The 21,472-nt window shown below is 35.7% G+C and overlaps 1 protein-coding gene across 1 annotated transcript in view; it reads right to left on the bottom strand.

Moving 5' to 3' along the window:
• Positions 1 to 588, bottom strand: part of LOC138855145 (dynein axonemal heavy chain 5-like) — a gene marked incomplete at its 5' end in the record, with an annotated part of 58,052 nt that extends 57,464 nt beyond the window's left edge. The window contains one exon of the mRNA XM_070102647.1: positions 379 to 588. Coding sequence (XP_069958748.1) covers positions 379 to 588 — 210 coding nt within the window. The remainder of the gene's footprint in view (positions 1 to 378) is intronic.
• Positions 589 to 21,472: the final 20,884 nt, after the last annotated feature.

Raw genomic sequence — 21,472 nt, forward strand, 5'->3', positions numbered from 1 at the left:
AATTGACGAAGTGGATAAGGACAGAATGTTTCAGAGAATGGGCACAGCAACAAGGGTCACAAGTGGAAGTTGAAAACACAGATGAGTCACAGGGATGTTAGGAAGTATTTTTTGAATCGTAGAGTTGTCAGGAAGTTGAACAATCTGGAGAGGGATGTAGTAGAGGCAGGATCAATATATAGCTTTAAGAAGAGATATGATAAAACTCATGAAGTAGGGAGAGCGTAGACCTTGAAGCGACCAGCGAAGAGGTAGGACTAGAACTATGACTAGACCCCTGCAACCACAACTAGGTGATTACACACACACACACACACACACACACACACACACACACACACACACACACACACACACACATATACACAAGGTACTGACCAGGTTCTCCTCGAAGACGTAGTCCATAACCTGATGCCTAGCGATGCCTGTACAGGCAGCCAGCACCTGGAAGATGTATTCATATCGAGGGTCGGTGTCCCCTCTGCGGGCACGACGCTCCTGTTCCTCTCGCCGCTTCTGCTTGTGACAGGCCAGCAGGAGGGCCACAGCAGGAACAGGGGTGAGCGGAAGGAAGGGCAGGAGATCACAGCAGGGATGAAGACACAAAAGAGAAGGATGGGGGGGGAAGTAACAAGAGAAGGATGGAGAGAAGTAACAAGAAAAGAATGGAGGGAAGTAACAAGAGAAGGATGGAGAGAAGTAACAAGAGAAGGATGGAGAGAAGTAACAAGAAAAGAATGGAGGGAAGTAACAAGAGAAGGATGGAGGGAAGTAACAAGAGAAGGAAGGAGAGAAGTAACAAGAGAAGGATAGAAGGAAGTAACAAGAGAAGGATGGGTAAGTAACAAGAGAAGGATGGATTGAAGTAACAAGAGAAGGATGGAGGGAAGTAACAAGAGAAGGATGAAGAGAAGTAAGAAGAGAACGATGGAGAGAAGTAACAAGAGAAGGATGAAGAGAAGTAAGAAGAGAACGATGGAGATAAGTAACAAGAGAAGGATGGAGAGAAGTAACAAGAGAAGGATGAAGAGAAGTAACAAGAGAAGGATGGAGGGAAGTAACAAGAGAAGGATGGAGGGAAATAACAAGAGAAGGATGGAGAGAAGTGGCAAGAGAAGGATGAAGAGAAGTAACAAGAGAAGGATGGAGGGAAGTAACAAGAGAAGGATGGAGGGAAGTAACAAGAGAAGGATGGTGAAAAGTAACAAGAGAAGGATGGAGAGAAGTGGCAAGAGAAGGATGAAGAGAAGTAACAAGAGAAGGATGGAGAGAAGTAACAAGAGAAGGATGAAAGGAAGTAACAAGAGAAGGATGGAGAGAAGTGGCAAGAGAAGGATGAAGAGAAGTAACAAGAGAAGGATGGAAGGAAGTAACAAGACAAGGATGAAGAGAAGTAACAAGAGAAAGATGGAGAGAAGTAACAAGAAAAGAATGGAGGGAAGTAACAAGAGAAGGATGGAGGGAAGTAACAAGATAAGGATGATGAGAAGTAACAAGAGAAGGATGGAAGGAAGTAACAAGAGAAGGATGGAGAGAAGTAGCAAGAGAAGGATGGAAGGAAGTAACAAGAGAAGGATGGAGAGAAGTAGCAAGAGAAGGATGGAGGGAAGTAACAAGAGAAGGATGGAGGGAAGTAACAAGAGAAGGATGGAGAGAAGCAACAAGAGATGGATGAAGAGAAGTAACAAGAGAAGGATGGAGGGAAGTAACAAGAGAAGGATGGGAGGAAGTAACAAGAGAAGGATGGATTGAAGTAACAAGAGAAGGATGGAGAGAAGTAACAAGAGAAGGATGGAGGGAAGTAACAAGAGAAGGATGAAGGGAAGTAACAAGAGAAGGATGGAGAGAAGTGGCAAGAGAAGGATGAAGAGAAGTAGCAAGAGAAGGATGGAGGGAAGTAACAAGAGAAGGATGGAGAGAAGTGGCAAGAGAAGGATGAAGAGAAGTAACAAGAGAAGGATGGAGAGAAGTAACAAGAGAAGGATGAAGAGAAGTAACAAGAGAAGGATGAAGAGAAGTAACAAGAGAAGGATGGATGGAAGTAACAAGAGAAGGATGGAGGAAGTAACAAGAGAAGGATGGAGGAAGTAACAAGAGAAGGATGGAGGGAAGTAACAAGAGAAGGATGGAGGGAAGTAACAAGAGAAGGATGGAGGGAAGTAACAAGAGAATGATGGAGGGAAGTAACAAGAGAATGATGGAGGAAGTAACAAGAGAAGGATGGAGGGAAGTAATAAGAGAAGGATGGAGAGAAGTAACAAGAAAAGAATGGTGAGAAGTAGCAAGAGAATGATGGAGAGAAGTAACAAGAGAAGGATGGAGGGAAGTAACAAGAGAAGGATGGAGGAAGTAACAAGAGAAGGATGGAGGGAAGTAACAAGAGAAGGATGGAGAGAAGTAACAAGAAAAGAATGGAGAGAAGTAGCAAGAGAAGGATGGAGAGAAGTAACAAGAGAAGGATGGAGGGAAGTAACAAGAGAAGGATGGAGGGAAGTAACAAGAGAAGGATGGAAGGAAGTAACAAGAGAAGGATGGAGAGAAGTAACATGAGAAGGATGTAGGGAAGTAACAAGAGAAGGATGGAGGGAAGTAACAAGAGAAGGATGGAAGGAAGTAACAAGAGAAGGATGGGAAGTAACAAGAGAAGAGATGGATGGGGAAGTAACAAGAGAAGGATGATGGATGGGGAAGTAACAAGAGAATGATGGAGGAAGTAACAAGAGAAGGATGGAGGGAAGTAAGTAACAAGAGAAGGATGGAGAGAAGTAACAAGAAAAGAGAATGGTGAGAAGTAGCAAGAGAATGATGGAGAGAAGTAACAAGAGAAGGATGGATGGGGAAGTAACAAGAGAAGGATGGAGGAAGTAACAAGAGAAGGATGGAAGGAAGTAACAAGAGAAGGATGGAGAGAAGTAACAATAAAAGGATGGAGAGAAGTAAAAGAGAAATGGAGAGAAGTAGCAAGAGAAGGATGGAGAGAAGTAACAAGAGAAGGATGGAGGGAAGTAACAAGAGAAGGATGGAGGGAAGTAACAAGAGAAGAAGATAGAAGGAAGGAAGTAACAAGAGAAGGATGGAGAGAAGTAACAAGAGAAGGATGAGAAGAAGATGGAAGGAAGTATGGAAGGAAGTAACAAAGAAGAAGGATGGATGGGGAAGTAACAAGAGAGATGGAGGATGGAAGGAAGTAACAAAGAGAAGAGATGAAGAGAAGTAACAATAGAAGGATGGATCGAAGTAACAAGAGAAGGATGGAGCGAAGTAACAAGAGAAGGATGGAGAGAAGTAACAAGAGAAGAATGGAAGGAAGTAACAAGAGAAGGATGGAAGGAAGTAACAAGAGAAGGATGGAGAGAAGTAACAAGAGAAGGATGGAGAGAAGTAACAAGAGAAGGATGGAGAGAAGTAACAAGAGAAGGATGGAGAGAAGTAACAAGAGAAGAATGGAAGGAAGTAACAAGAGAAGGATGGAAGGAAGTAACAAGAGAAGGATGGAGAGAAGTGACAAGAGAAGGATGGAGAGAAGTAACAAGAGAAGGATGGAGGGAGATAACAAGAGTGAGGAAGATGGGAAGGAAGACAATATAATAAATATCATTAACTAAAGGAACTTTTATTAAACAATTGTTTATATATCATCAAGTTACTTTTATCTATATTTAAACTCTAAAACAATTAACTGAAATATTTGCTTCTAATTTAAATATACTCATTAATGCATTGTCTTAATTACATTAAAAATCAATAATTATTTTCAAGAAGTGAGTCATTTCACAACAGCAAGGCCATGCAACATGTACAGAGAATGCAGACATGAAACTAATTTCTAAAATTGCTGTACAAAGAAGTGAAGGTTGTGATTATAGCAGAGGGTTGCAAGTTGCTTGATTGTCTTGGGTCTGTCTGCAGGGGTGTGTACACGCTCACCAGCACGCACCTCCCCCACACACACACACATACATACACACACACACACACACACACTCACACACACACACACACACACACACACACACACACACACACACACACACACACACACACACACACACACACACACACAGACACACACACACTCACACACACACACACACACACACACACACACACACACACACACACACACACACACACACACACACACACACACACATAAATCACTCAATCATAGTCTAGACCAGTAGGAAACGCACTCACACAGGGTGGGGTCACATACAGAGGCTTCACTGAAGGTAAGGTAGGTAGGTCCAGGTACAGCAAACACATAGTTGTACTCAAAGCTCTCTTAACATGCTCTACTATTTAAAAAAAATCACTGTTAACAAAGACTTCGTGATAGATCAAGGAAGAACTTGAGGAGTTCATCAAAAAACCTTCTTATTAGCCGAGCTTTGGTGTCAGGATACGTGCAACTAACTTACACCAACAGTTTAACCAACCATCTCTATTATTATTGCATCATATTACATAGCTTATGGATCCACGACTTTCTTAACAGAGATTTTCTACCATGCTCTACTACACAAAAATCTGTTTTCAATATTGTGTTTGCACCTTTCGTTGCTGCTCATGCTGATGTACAGTACAGGAAGTGTTTGATCATGAAGCTCACCTCAGTACTCACATATAATTACATATTGGACTGTAATATATTGCCTGGGGGCTAAGGGAGCCGTACAGTATTAGCGTATGATAAGGCATGACTTAATGTTGGTATGATATGGCGTGATACTATGATTGCATGATATGACGTGATGCTGTGATCGTATGGTATGACGTGATGCTGTGATTGTATGGTATAAAGTGATGCTATGATTGTATGGTATGACGTGATGCTATAATAGTCTAAGGTAAACAAAAAGTGATTTGTTGTTCATGACTCACTGATGAATGATTGTGAATTATTTTTAATGTGATGAATTTAAGTCCTCAGAATATTTGCAGAGGTGGTAACACACACACACACACACACACATATATGTATGTATATATATATATATATATATATATATATATATATATATATATATATATATATATATATATATATATATATATATATATATATATATATATATGCATATATATATATATATATATATATATATATATATATATATATATATATATATATATATATATATATATATATATATATATATATATATATATATATATATATATATATGTCGTGCCGAATATGTAAAACTGGTCAATTAGCAAGAACTCATTTAAAATTAAGTCCTTTCTAAAATTTTCTCTTATACGTTTAAAGATATATTTTTTTTCATTAATGTTAATGTAAAAATTTTTAATTTTGTTCCTAAAGAATCTTAGAAAACTTACCTAACCTTATTATAACAAGAACAACTTATTTTAGCCTAACCCAACTAAATATATTTTAGATTTGTTTAAAATAATTTAATACTAAACAAACACACTGAAATATATTTTTTTTTCGTTACGTTCAGAATGATTTTGGCGAAATTATTGCATACACAAATTTTCACTTGTCCTATATGGCAAGATGAGCGTTGCTATTAAAGCCAAGATCGCAAGTTCTGTCTATTCGGCAAGACACACACACACATATATATATATATATATATATATATGTCGTGCCGAATAGGCAGAACTTGCGATCTTGGCTTAAATAGCAACGTTCATCTTGCCATATAGGACAAGTGAAAATTTGTGTATGCAATAATTTCGCCAAAATCATTCTGAACCTAACGAAAAAAATATATTTCACTGTGTTTGTTTAGTATTAAATTACTGTAAACAAATCTAAAATATATTTAGATGGGTTATGCTAAAATAAATTATTCTTGATATAATAAGGTTAGGTAAGTTTTCTAAGTTTCTTTTGGTGCAAAATTAAAATTTTTTACATCAGCATTAATTAAAAAAATATATCTTTAAACGCATAAGAGAAAATTTTAGAAAAGACTTAATTTTAAATGAGTTCTTGCTAATTGACCAGTTTTACATATTCGGCACGACATATATATATATATATATATATATATATATATATATATATATATATATATATATATATATATATATATATATATATATATATATATATATATATATATATATATATATATATATATATATATATATATATATATATATATATATATATATATATATATATATATATATATATATATAATGATGTGTGTGTGTGTGTGAACAAAATGAATTTCCAAGTGATTTTTTGGTTTCTCAAATTATTACGGAACTGTCAATCCCTTGATAATGTGAGAAGCCACAGACGCAGTTGGAAATTCACTATTTTTTTCACAGTTGATGCATAGTTATGATGAAGGATGGTGATTATCCATTGCTTTAGTATACCTTATATAACAAGCCCAAGCGAGGGTATCCCAAAGAAGAAGAAATATCGCGTTAGAAATAAATAGTATCCGGACAGCTTGTAAGGAGCATTGGACACTTTGTCATGAGATTCCTTTTACTGCTGAATATAAAATATAAAAAAAAACTGCTGAATAGAATACAGAAAAAAATGGCACCCATATGAAAATAATTCAACTGGCGCCTTTTAAGGCACCGTAGATCAAAATAAGCATACAAAGCCAGAGGTTGTAACTTGCAGCACAACATGACTGAGGAAGGAAAATATGAATTAGCAAGAAACACTTTATAGATAAGTGGAAAATTGAATCTTCCAAATTTAATGAAACTTTAATTTTTAGCATCTTGGTAAAAAAGACGGAGGTTAGATTCGAGATCATTACATGATCGTATATGAAGAGTTAAGATTCAACTAACAAGTCGCCGAGAACGAGACCCATGGAATGAAGGACACGTTCCAGAATAAGCTTTTGCTGAAGCACCGTTTGGTTCGTGTAGAGTTTTTTTAAATCATAACTTAATAACCCTACACAGAGCTTTTATTTCCTGATAAAAGTTTAAACAGAGCAAAACGTTGTTTTAACAAAAGCTTGTTTAACCACTATTTTTTTTTTTTGTCGGTAATGCGACACTCGGTTGCCAGATCCACGGAAGAAGCGACAGACAGGAGAAGTGATTGAAAATTAGACGCAAGGCCAGATACACTAATGAGACGAATAACTTCTTTGTGAACTGCTTCAGATGTGAGAGTTGCAATATTCTCTTAGAATGTAAAAAAGAGTGAATAAGAATTTGGAGCTGAGATAACAGAAAAACAAAATATCTTCTGGATCCGAGAAAAATTCCCTTCTTTTATGAAGTTACTCTTGACAACTGCAGGAATATGAAAATCCAGAGCAAATGAATGCAATTGTAATACCTAAGAAATAGAAAAAAAAGATTTACAGAATATTAAGAGAAGTAGTTTCATTGAATGTAAGAGGCAAAGCCTTTAATCTCGGTAAAAATCGATTTTTTTAATGTTCCACGAGCGTCAGAGAAATAAAATTAAGATCATGTATAAGGGGAATTCAGAATTCACTTGACGTGACGTATTCCAACTTCTGGCTATATTATTATGTCGACACAGATCGCAGAGCCATGAGACTCACACCTTCATAGCTCTTAAAATCAATAATCCAGAAGAACCGGTACCTCCCTGAATTTTAATTTCTAATGTTAGGAGGCAACAAAAAGTGCAGTACTGAGTCATCAGCATCAGAGTGGATATCCTTGGATGTATTTTAGATCACTAAAGAATAACTAAGAAAAACATAGAAGACCGAACAAAACCTTGTGAATCAGTCAGTTGGTGACAATAGAAGCTGAAAGCAATACAACAGTGGAGATAGATCTCTCAGCGAGGACGATTGGAATTAGTTTAAAGAGAGAGAGAAAGAGTTAAAAACTAGTGAATGGCATCCTGAAGAGTAAACATTCGACTCATGTTTTTTTTTCCCAGTTTTTAAATTCAGATCTATGCTGAAGGATTATTTGAAGTGAAGACCAAAAACACATATAGCAAAACAAGCCTTTATTGGACGAAACATTACGCTCTATGTAGAGCTTTTGCAATTTAACAAACATTGGAAACATTCTCCTTAGGTAGAGAAAAGTTGTCACACTAAAACTTGTTTTTTGATAAGTGTTGCAGTACGACTTCAACAAGGTGGTTGGCCACCAACATTACTGACGGCAGCACAACCTTAAACGAGAAGGTTATCCAGCAATATTGCTGTCTGCATTACGAGCATCAACAAGGTAGATCAGCAACATGAAAGTCGGTAGTACGACTTTAATCAAGAAGGTCGAGCAACATTATTGACGGCAGTAAGACCTTCAACATTACTGTCGGTAGTACGACCTTCAACAATATTGTCGGCAGTTAAGACCTTGAACATTACTATCAACATTACTATCAGCAGTACGACCTTCAACATTACTATTCGCAGTACGACTTTCAACCAGTGTAACCGAACATGAGTCTGGCTGGATGATCACCTGCAGAACGACCCTCATAGATCAAAGACTCGCTTAATGTTAAAAATACCCAATAAAACTATGTTAATAAGCAACCTAATGAGATGTTCGAACTACTGTATAAGCTACTGTAAAGATAATGTAAAAAAAAATTGCTTTACAGTTAATGTGAAAAAAAGAAATGGGTTATTAATAAATTTAAATGCGTTTAACTTAATAAACATCAAATCTGCAATGAAATTTAAAATTAGTCTTTTTAGTTTCAGTTATATTTATCAAATGAATAAAAGTATAATATATGATTAGAGCTTCTGTGACCAAACTTGTATGACCTGATGTGTTGTGACCAAACTTGTATGACCTAATGTGTTGTGACCAAACTTGTATGACCTAATATGTTGTGACCAAACTTGTATGACCTAATGTGCTCCCGAATGTAATGATATGAAACACTTTTAGCACACACACGTGTGTGTGTATATATATATATATATATATATATATATATATATATATATATATATATATATATATATATATATATATATATATATATATAGATATATTAGGGAACTTAATAAACAATCTTGATATTTATATTCCACACCACCAGTGAACATCAAGATATTCAAATTCTTAGTCAAAATATGTCGAGACACACATATTCATCTTCTTAACCAGTCACAATAAAATTCTCTCGTCTCTGTCCATCCGGTTGCTACTTAGTACAAGCATGTCAAGCAATCTTAGGTCAGTGCTACAGACGTGGCTCCTCAGCAGTACGGTACAGCACTTCAGTCATGTCACATTACGAAATGCAAATTAAAATTAAGAAAACCGTAATGAAGATAAGGGAAAAGAAGTGTCCTGTGCAAGCAAGTCCGAAACACTGTATGTACTCAGAAGATAATAATTATGTACTTATTTCCACCTACTTAAAGAATCTTCGGTGTTTTACTAATTGCCGCCGTTTATTTGAGAATGTGGATAAAAGTGTGTTAAGTGTATTACATGGTGAGTTTATCATAGCGCGGCGGGTGTCCTCGGTGTCTTGGTGAAGCGGTTATCGAATGCCCAAAGTATGCGGAGAGACAGTGGTAATCTGAACCAACAGATATTAAGAGATCACAAGTGTGAACAAATCTGATCAATAAATTAAAAAAGTTGAGTTGAGAGCGATGACAAAGATAATAGATTTTAGAGTTCAGATTTAAGTCAAAATGTAATTCCTTTTTCATAATGTACATTACTGAAATTTAATGAAAAACATTTAGTCACAAATTGTTTTTCCTGGTTATACTCGTTTTCCATTAAAAATTAATTTTATATTTTTTTTACCATTCTTGACGAGTGCATGGACTAGGGTTCTCAAGTTTTAATATCACCCATTGATTTCAAAAAATGTCATTTTCTCAGTGCTTGAACTGTCCACCAAAATCTTATCTTCACAAAGTCCCCTTCACAGAGGCATATACACAAATACGACTTTAATAAACAAAATATTTGCTTTTATTGCTCAAGTGTTTTTTTGGTGTGTTTTTATTTATGCCTTTGAGAGCACTAAGCTCTTTAATTAGTTTTATATATAATTCATGGGTTTATAGCTGTACATTTTAAATATTATTTATCCCAATGGGCAGGTGAGCATCGTAAGTATAAAACTCACCTAACTGGTTTAGTCCACGTCACACAGTGGTTACAATGCTTAATATCTACGTTTAGATTACATTAACTTTAGGTTAACTACTTTAAATCTCTAGGGAGATAGGTTAGCTAGCCTAGATCCCAGGGTTGGTGCATTAAGCTAATTAGTAGAGAGGATGGCTTTTGTTGACAAGTTGCCAGGGAGAATATGTTAACTAGATTAGATTAAATTGAACCCTTGAGAATAGGAAAGACATTTCAGAGCTTAGGAATTATAGATGAGCAGGGATGATAGCTAGACTAGATCCTATATAGAATATGTTAGCTAATTTAATTTCCAAGGAAAATGGATTAACTAGTCTAGTTCTCAGAGATAATGCTAATTTCCTGAGAGGTTAGGTTAGCTTACCTTACCTTGGTGTTTTGTATAGGAGGTTATTTTGAGTAGTTAGAAGGATTAACTCAATTAACTAGTTGCTAGAACAGTTAGTTCAAATCCCAGAGATGGAATAATTATTGTATGAGCCAGTGTGGCCAGATTAACTTCCATGATTTATATGTTTATGGTCTTGTTTAACATTAAGACAATTGATTAACTATATATAGCCTGTCCCTGGAAGACAGTAAAAGAGTGCGGTGCATATATTCCAGAGGGATGTTCTTTGTGAAGGCACCTTCTCACAGGAGCTACAGTCAAAGTCGCGGTTAAGGGGGTATGAAAGAGGTTGGTAATGTCGCAATCAACAGACTAAAACCTTGATTTAATTTTGATAAGGCTGTCTGTTTTGGATATTACAACAGCAAAGGGTAGAAAAGACATGTCCAGAGCAAGTTTTTCTTGAGGCAACATTTTTTTTCAGTGACTTGGTAAAGTTTCACAAAGACTGTCACAATGAAAACTTGTTCTGTATATATATCTTTTCTTCACCTGTCTTGAACGAATCATTATCCTTGAGGAACTATCAACGAATTACAACACAAAGTCTGATGAAGGAAGATTTATTAAAATTATATAGAATATTGAAGTATTATGTCTAAAACATATTCGATCTGTTAGATCTGTCAATATCATAAAAATATTGCTTTTCCTGGTGTGTCCACTTCAAATAATTTTTTTTTTCGAAGGGGAAGAACATGAATTGTGGACACTAGTGGTTTTTCTCTTCTACTACACAGTCTGGCTTCTGATATCACAGATCAATAGCTCCTGAGAGAGGTTATTTTTTATTAGTTTACTGATATTGCTAATCGGGCACTTGGCAGTATAGTATACCATAAGCGGGAAGATCACTCTACCATCTAGAATCTTTTGTCTCGACTCTCAGCTGCTGACCCAACCAGAGAGGAAGGAGGTAAAAACACATCACATTTAAATTTACTGTGAACAATTGCAAGACGTAAGTAAAACCATAAATTGTAATTATAACAAACACATTTCTTAATGCACAATTTACCTCCAAATCTGAGTAATTATTTTGCCTTAGCTCCCTCTCTGGGTGTTAGAGCTTCAGGTGAAATAGAAGTTTGATTAACAAAAGATTTAATGATGATGTACCCTTCGAATAAACTCGGCGCCAATAGCAACTGGCTTCATAGACATGGGAGTTTTGAGCCGCTGCATGGTTGCTGCGAGAGAGGATCAACTGTCAGAAGATAATCTGAGAGAGATTCAAAAAGGAAGGAGATTCTGAAGGCAAGATTTGATTATGAGGGTGATTTGCTAAAGTAACTATTAAAAGTTAGGAACTGTAAGGGTGAAGGGTCAAAAATTTGCGGATAATTGGCTCGTCAGGTTTCAAGCCTACTGATAACACGAGAGCTATTTTAAGGCTACATTTAACATGCACACTAGGTAAATTTTCAGTGTGTATAAACTGAAACATGTGTACCTCTCGGTGTATATACCACTGCTAATAAGGGAACAGCACTGTGATGGAAAGGTTGTAATCAGTTAGGGGAAAGGGTCTATGAGGCTCTTTGAAGCAAGGTTTAATATTAACCCTGTGTGCTGCTTCCCTGTTCTACTTATTACATTACGGAACAAAAGCGAGCAAAGATTCACTGTTATTTTCCATCACAGAGGATATGTTTAAAATAAGGTAGAGTAGCACAGCTTTATTCTCTTCATATAGTAATTATGGAAGAGAGAAATAAAAAAAAGAGGGATTACAGTGGATGGATGTTTAGTGTATGATGATGGAATAGGGAATAAGAGAAAAGACAGATAATAACGAAGTTATTTCTCTATAAGGAGGCTGGGATTCAATCACTCTTTAAAAATATTCCCTTTCCTAACCTCGACAAGATGAAAATTAAGATACATGTGCAACATCTGGGTAACTTTGCTATAGATGTTTCGCCACTGGATGGCGAAACGTCTACAGTAAAGATACCGGGATGTTGCACATGTGTCTTAATTTTCAATTAAGAGCTGTCACTAGGCTATCACTAGGAAGCCCCCTCGTCTGTACTGAGGGATTCATGCTAGGAACCTTCAGTGACATTAACATGATGGTATAACTGAGAGTCGTTACCACTACTGAAACACAGTCTTGTGAACACATATAAAGGCTCCACTATATTGCTATTAACTGTAGGCTGTCAAAGAACAATAAATCAACAACAACTCGAGCATGTGACTAATTCTTGTCGCAATCTGTGAATGGTATATAAAAGTTCTGTATTGTAATTTGTTTATGAATAGTGAAATTTACCAATTTTAGGCAGTTAGCCAGAGATACAGAGCAGGTCAGACCAAAGATTTCATTCATAATGATTAACATCCTCTGAAACACAAGTGCTATTGTACTATAGAAATGAATGAAGAAAAAATCAATGAATCTCCCAATGACTTACTGCACGTCATGGTAAGAACTCTGAAAATGACACTACAATATTTTTTAATACGAATCGAACAATATTATGGTTCTTGGAATCATATTAAGACACAGATATTATGTTAATTAACTAATCACTAATTTTTATTAATTAGATTATCGGGTTTACAGTTTATTAACTACACAAAGCGTCGTTAATGTTGCATGTAGCCTGTTTACCACGAGTAAATATCTGTAAATACACGGAAAAACATACACGTATCGATAAATATAGCTTTGTGTATACATAATGTCAAACACACTCCTCGAAGTGTATATACACTGTAGCTCACAGTACACATAATGAGAGAGAGATATTCATCAGAATAAGTATAAAATGCTCCTTTGCATAAGAGTGTTTAAATTTATAATTATTGATCACTGCACACTTTTTGTGCATTTAAAAATAGCACATTGTGTGAAAAGAGCAGCCACTTCCATGTGCTGAGTTCCGGGTATTTTGGGTAATCAGTCATAGCAAATAGCTGAGAGCTGTTCACAGTGTATACATTCTCTGTAGTTGGACAAAATGTACCTATATTGGATCAAAGCTGAATAAATCTCATTACACCGCGCTGTATGATTTGTAAGGATTTAGTGCCTAAAACAATGTAATAATAATAATAATAATAATAATAATAATAATAATAATAATAATAATAATAAAAGTTGGCTTCATAATTTTTATTATTATTCCCTATAAATTCGGAATAAACACAGTGGATGGCAGGAGGCAGCGAGAAGCATGAAATAGTTGCGTGTGTTGCCTGTAGAATACCGTGCCAGACTAATGGAAAAACTCAACGATTTCTTTGCAAGTTCCCCGGGAGTACAAGGACACGGTCGTTCACGGCTCATCATGGCCGAATTGCTTGACTTCACACGAGAGTATAAACTTTGACCTGGGTCAGATAGCGAACCTAGCAGTAATATTTTTAAAATTCCTTGCAATGCTCATTATATTTTTGTCTGCTTTCAACAATATATATTCATAGTTATTTGCGAAATGGTAACTATGAAATATCACCTCGGTAAATATATCTATGAACCGAACGGAAACATAAATAAATACTCTGAGTAACTAAAGCCTTAGATAAGTTGAGGCTTCACGCTTTACAACCCACAAGTAAGAGAGAAAATTTCAGACGACGTTATAGTTCGTCTGGACCTTGATAACCCTCTTATAGTGATCTTGTGTCGTTTAACATTTTCCCTTCAAGTAATGTGACTTCTATTCATCACAAGCGTAGGCAATAATATTGTTTTTTTAATTAGTTATTTATATGCATGCTTTGGTTGTTTTCTAAACTTATTTTATATCTTCCCCTCATTCACATCAGTTTTTGTTGTGAGACAACTAAACGAGTACAAGCAGATGTATATATATATATATATATATATATATATATATATATATATATATATATATATATATATATATATATATATATATATGAATGGTAGCTCTAGACCTTTCATGTTCCAATCAACACATCATTAGGAACTTACAATGTTGCAGAAATGAGACAGATTTGACAGACTCGATCAGGGGTAAGTGTCTTTCCAGAATAACGGGGACAGACGCCCAGCAGAATGCCAGGTGCAAGAGAAATCCAGGCAAAATATTAAAATAGTAGATATCACTGATTAGGTAGAAATAATCTAGCGAACATAAAATTAGTGACATATGCCGTTACACTTCAGAATATTTCTTTATAAAAGACTTTAAATTCTGATTTTTTAGTAAATTTCCATCATATTAAAGAAAATGTATCTAGTCCAACTCACAAACGAGAGAGAGAAATACATTGTTTATTCACTGTGCATTTAGTGAACAAAGAGACTAATCACACCGTACTCTTTAGTAGACGCTGACTAAACAAAATTTAGCAGAAAAAGCAAATCTCAAGTACACCTCAATTCATCAGTGTGGAACTACGACATTTATGACAAACCAAACAATTCATATAGGAATCTGGCTTAAGGTTATGTACAGTGGCCTCATTTATAAAAGAGTCAAGTCTGAACAATCCAAAATTTTTATTATATAGTGAATGTTTATGTTTTATAACTGCCGATTCTAAAATATTTTTTTTTCTAGCCAAGAGGAGCTAGAGACACTGGCTAGGACACTGGCTTCTGACCATTTTGCAGGATTATTGCAAACCCTGGTGAAGTTGAAAATCGCATTTGCTGTCTGTATCATTTATTGGTATTGTATTATCCTAACATAGGGGTGAAGCACCTGCGGTCTTAAGGCCGCATGTAGCCTAGGGCATTAAGTGTAGCATTCTGAATAAATCAGAATTTTGCTTCAGAAATCCCTTTTATTTTTATTGAAAATACATAACCATCATTCTAAAGTTCACTGGCTATCACAGCGCAATTTAATATAATTAGTGTAATAAAACTAACAGATGTTAATCAAAATTTTATATTTGCCAGAACGAATCATTAGATTTTATGACGAACAGAAGCACTTTTGTGAATTATTAAAAGCAGATTTCCATAAAAATTCTGTATTTCTGTGTGATATCATGTCAAAGTAAAATGACTTGAACATCTATTTGCAAGCTAATTCTATATATGATATGTGGCATAAAATCGAAGCATTTAAAAAAAAAGCTATCATTTTTCAAAACTCTTCTTGCTAAAATGGAAATTTCGGATGTTGACTTCCTCAAACTAGCGAAGGTCATTAAGTTTCACTGACTTTGAGAATCATGACATCGTACTGAAATTAGCATTTCAGCCTCACTTAGTTGATGTCTCCGAGGCTCCTACGGAGCTGCAGATTGAAATGATCGATCTCTTTCAAGATAGCATTTTCAAGTCACTGTTTGATGCTAAGAAAGATCCCATTGAAATATGGAAAATGCAGTAAAATACCCGCATCTACGGCAGTATGCACGATGAGTGTTTCTTGTGGATTCTTGCAAATCCACATTTTCCTACCTAACCCAAATCAAGACGCCCTATAGGTCCCAAACGACGAATATGCACCTGAAACTATAGACCTCCATGTTTCAACCAAATACCCAAATGCTTTCCCACAAAAAGCAGTCACAACAAAATCATTTAAAGGTTAGTTAACTATATAATACAAAAAAATTAAGCTATTATGTAATTAACTTTTTACAAAATAACCGATGTTTTCCAGTATATCTAATTTCTTGAATGAAGGCTCATTAGATTACAGCTAACTTTAATGCGGCCTTCCAATATAAAAAGGTTGCCCTACCCATGACATAACATTTAAAGGTCTGCCAATTTGTTCCTTGTAAGATAAGTTGCAGCCGTTACAGCCAATCCTATACACACCACCAAAAGTTTTTGGGAGAATTCTTGATCAAAATATTGTTTACTATCCTTGAATTCTTAAAAACTACTTGTATGTTGTATCATTTTAGCTCATTCAGCAGGACAGATAAATTATCATTGTATGGGATAATCAGCACATTGTTAATCTGTGGAAATATCTCAGTTTCCTAGCTGCCAACAAAGCTGTTTATACAATTTCCTAAGGGTACCGTAGTATCGTAGCAATATCAAAGATTTTCCTAATTTCCTCATGAAGAAACTCCGGGCTGCACACTTGATATGCTCTCAGAAATGTAGTGAGAAAGACACTCATTTTTACCTTGTTTTCGTGGTTAGAGCAGTAGTGGATGTATGACTGTACGTTAGTGGCCTTCCTATATACTGTATACTTGAACACTTTATCAACCAGGTGGATCAGAACATCTAAGAATGAATTTAATGGACGGGACAAGAGGGAAAAGTCTCTGTAACAATGTGTCCAAATCTACAGCATTCGGACAAAAGCACGATATGTCACACACATACCTGAACCACCTAGCTTAGCGGGTCAGGATATCTTTCAACAGCTTAATCTAAAAAAACTCCATGTACAGATTGCTTATTAGGGGACACAACCGATTTCACATAGCCATTTTCTGCCTTTAAGCGTAAAATTTCATCTCAAGCTCAAACTTGCACTCAACTACACACAACTTAATCAACCCAATAATGGTGTTTTTATCGATCGGCAGAGGGAACTTGTAAAGTTTGGATAACAGTTCAGGAACAGGAGCACCGCTAAACAACATGGGAACATGAAAACTTACTAGTGTAAAATCATGAGACATTCAAATTCCACAATTTGTCAATAAAGTCAACATTCTTTTTTACGTGGGCTTCCAAGATGTTGTCAAGCATGGGTGTTAATAGTTTGCCTAGCCATTTGGACAAGGTATATGTCGCCAATCTCACAGAGCTAATAATAGGTCTCTCTGGGAATCCCGGTTTATGAGTTTCAATCAAACTATACACATAAGATTGTGTCGCAGGCCTAGATAATAACTGTTTAATATTATTCCTAATTACCTTTCAGTAAAATTTTAAGTTGTTTATTAAACTTACTATTAACCTGGTCAAGAGGGTTCTCATTAAGAAAAGAGTAAGTTCCTCTGTCTTCTAATATTATTTTTCGGTATAATCTACCTTGTCCATAATTACTACTTCGCTTTGTCTGCTTTCATAAAGTGAAGTTTAGGAGCCTTAATTCATTGGAAAACTTTAACAAATCATTGATGACAATTTTGTTCCGCATGTCTGAACAAAGGCCTATATAATTTCATGCCTTTGCAAATGTTGAACATTTCCGGGATAGGTCACCTTGTGATTCCAGACTGTTAAAATCGTTAGCAAGGTCAACATAATTAATGCCGCCACTGGTAGGAGAAAAACTTAACCCATATCCTAGCGCTGTCTGTTGGTCCCGAGTAAGCTCAATACTTGACAGGTTAATGGCATATTAGGACCAACCTTTTTATGAGATTCTATAATTTTCTAGCATGTAAACATTCAGTTTTCCGTTTCATCGTTCTCAGTCTCCTATATATGTTATAAATGATCTTGCCACTCGAGTGGTACCATGGTGAAAATACTTTTATTTGGCCTTTCTCAGTTCAACAAATAACATTTTTCTTTCGTGTTTACGTAGTTGGAGTTCAAGAAATATTAACCAATCTCTTCAGCGGTACTGATGCCGACGATACCTGTTCACTGAGGCACTTTCGTAAAAACACTAAATTTGATGTCACTTTATGGGCTTAAAGAAAAACAGCAAAGGAGGGAAAAGGAAAAAGTCTAGTAAATTGGGATTAGATTTGACAAGTAGTATCCATTATGCAATAATCGCAAACGAGAAAGAAAAACTGGAAAATAACCATAGGGAGAGTTGAGTGACACCTCTAGGCCATGGGTCGGTAACCTTGTTCTGCGTAGGGGCCAGGGTCCATGTCTGTGAGTAGATGGCGAGCCACACCTATCGATATAGTTAATAAATAGTGGCAATAATAATATATGTTAAACTTTGACATATATTTATGCTTGGTTTTGTTTTTCGCTCGACAGTCACTCAGTATTAGGTGAGAGGCTGGAAAAGGCCAGATGCAAGATGTTATCTAAATGGGCATCACGTAGTCGGTTTCTTAATTTACTCTTCTTGTAATTCATTTTTGAGAAGAGTTGCTAGCACATGTAAATACTTAACTAATATAACTAACAAATAATTACTATTAAAAATATATAAGTATTCTAAAAAAATTTTTTTTATTATTATTTCTTTTGTTTTGGGTATTTCTTCGTTTTTAATTTTTAACACATATGTAGACTTATATACGAGCTTGTAACACCACTGATACAAAAACAAAAGATAGTAAGAGAGAGAATGGCTTCCTGCCACACCTGGTCGTAGTTTTGTCAGGCTTTACTTGTCTGCGCTTGTTCTAGAATTCAAGATGGCGGAAGATTTAAAAAAAAAAAAAAAAAAAAAGCCTGTGGGCCAGGTTAATTTAAAATTTCTTTTAGAGACTGCGGGTCGGAGTATTTTGGGTTATGAGCCGGATCCGGCCCACGGGTCATAAGTTGCCAACACCCTGCTCTAGGCCTTTCATGCTGCAATCAACACATCATCAGGAGCTTGCAATGATGTTGAAATGAGTAAAAGGTCCAGGAAGATTTATTCAAGGAAATGTCTCTATCCAGAATAACGGAGGTGGGATACCAGCCGAGTGCCAGGTGCCAGAAAATGCAGGCAGAATATTAAAACAGTAGAAAGCACACAGCCCTGTTTCAAAACATTGAATATGTAGTAATGACCAAGCGAACGTAACTTCAGTGACATGTCAGGTATCACAAATATACTGTTACACTTCAAAACGTTTATATATAAAAGACTTTAAATCTTGAGTTAAAGGCATTTTAAATAAGTTTTCCGTCATATTAAAGAAAATGTATCTTGTGCCGACTCAAACGAGAGGGAGACGTATCTTGTCTGTCCTTGCATTTATAAAACAAGAAGACTAACCCCATCCAGTTCTCTAGCAGACGCTGATCAAACACAAAAATTGGGCAGGAAAAGCAAACCTTAATTAAGTACACCTCAATCCGTCAGTGTGGAACTACGACATTTACGACAATCTAAAGTATTCATAAATTATTTCAACAAATTCTGCTACACGCAGTGAACTTCGAAAGATATTTTGAAATGCTTAATTAACAATAATTTGGCCGCTTGCGAATAGGTAAGCATTCCGAAATCTATTTTGATTTTCACTGCATATGGCAGAATTTGATAAAATAACTTATAACAAGCTTGGTGTTCCAGGGTATGGGATCCACCGCTTAGCTTCGGTTAGGCGCCTCTACTTATCTGGGCTCTGGCAGTGTAACGAGAATGCTGTTGACTTTGATACAAAGTGTGCAGGCACGAATCCTCCAGTGGATTGAGATAACACTTGTAAATAATATATATATATATATATATATATATATATATATATATATATATATATATATATATATATATATATATATGTATATATATATATATATATATATATATATATATATATATATATATATATATATATATATATATATATATATATAATGTCATAGGAGACATTAACTAATAATGAGTATATAACAGTAACATTCTTCAAATGGTTCACATTAGCCCCTCCTGCTCATTAATAATCTTCACTAGCTGGGGAAAGTGTTCATCCGAAATTTCCATTTCAGCAAGAAGGGGTTTGATAAATGATAACTTTTTTTTGAAATGCTTTGATTTTATGCCACATATCGTATATACAATTAGCTTACAAATAGATATTCAAGTCATTTTACTTTGACAAGATATCAAACAGAAATGCAGAATTTCTATAGAAATCTACGTTTATTAATTCACAATAGCAATTCTGCTCGTCATAAAATCTAATGATTTGTTCTCACAACGATAAAATTTTGAGCATCACTTGTCCCTGTGACAGCCAAAATGATGGTAACGTATTTTCAATAAAAAATAAAAGAGATTTCTTATGCATAATTCTGATTCATTCAGAAGGCCGCACTTAATGCCCTAGAAGGCCACATGCGGCCTTAGACCGCATTTCCCCACCTCTGTTCTAGGCTAACCCAGGCCTCTGAAAGGAAGGATTCAGAGGTAATATTGTATTACATTCCGTCAGAGGCACCAACTGTAGCCCAAATGAACTCCTTTCCTCGGTCCAAGAGCTTCATTGATCGGTCCAAGAGTTCATTGACGATGTGGCTTGGGAGGGGGGGGGGGAGGGAAAGAATAGATGCACTGTTAATGAAATACATTGCAAAGATACAATGGGATGGAGAACAACATAAATAACATAACAGAGCCTACATCTCAAATACTTCATCCAGCTCCCCGGTGGTGGGCCGCGTGCCCAAAATACTGCAGGCATTATCCCTCTGGATCTCAACAGTGAGTATCTGAAAGATGAAGCTGCTCGCTCTGTGATCCTTGGTTTCTGTCATGAGTTTTTCACCTAACTCTTTTGGGAATTTTAGTGCACACTTGCTCCAAGGATCTCCAACCCTACTGGGACGAAGTTACTGCACGGCGGTAGCCCCTTGTATTTGTTGATACTCTACCTCTTACTGAAACTGGAGGTACCACTCCCTTCAACTCAGCAAGTAGGTGTATGCCAACGTAGAGGCACAGGTGTAATAGTCATATGCAATCTACTTAACATCCTTCCAGCGTAGCATAGTGACTTCATCTAAACGCTTTTGACTACCGTCAGACTTCATTACTTGAGGTTACCAACCTGCTGGGCAACGGGTTGTGGCGAGACTGACCTCGTGTCTGGTATCCTTCCCATCTGATGTTTAAGAGACGAGACTGTGTTGCCCAAATTGATCAGCTGACACCCTGTCGCAAATGCACCTATGTTCGGTGCATTATATATATACATATATATATATATATATATATATATATATATATATATATATATATATATATATATATATATATATATATATATATACTTGAAATATGGGGGGTGGTAGGAGAAAACTCTCAAACAGATTCAGGGAGAACCTTGAGTTCTAGAGGTGGTACCTCCCTATATATATATATATATATATATATATATATATATATATATATATATATATATATATATATATATATATATATATATATATATATATATATATATATA

Source organism: Cherax quadricarinatus, chromosome 82, assembly GCF_038502225.1.
Source record: "Cherax quadricarinatus isolate ZL_2023a chromosome 82, ASM3850222v1, whole genome shotgun sequence".
In the NCBI taxonomy this organism is placed as follows: domain Eukaryota; kingdom Metazoa; phylum Arthropoda; class Malacostraca; order Decapoda; family Parastacidae; genus Cherax; species Cherax quadricarinatus.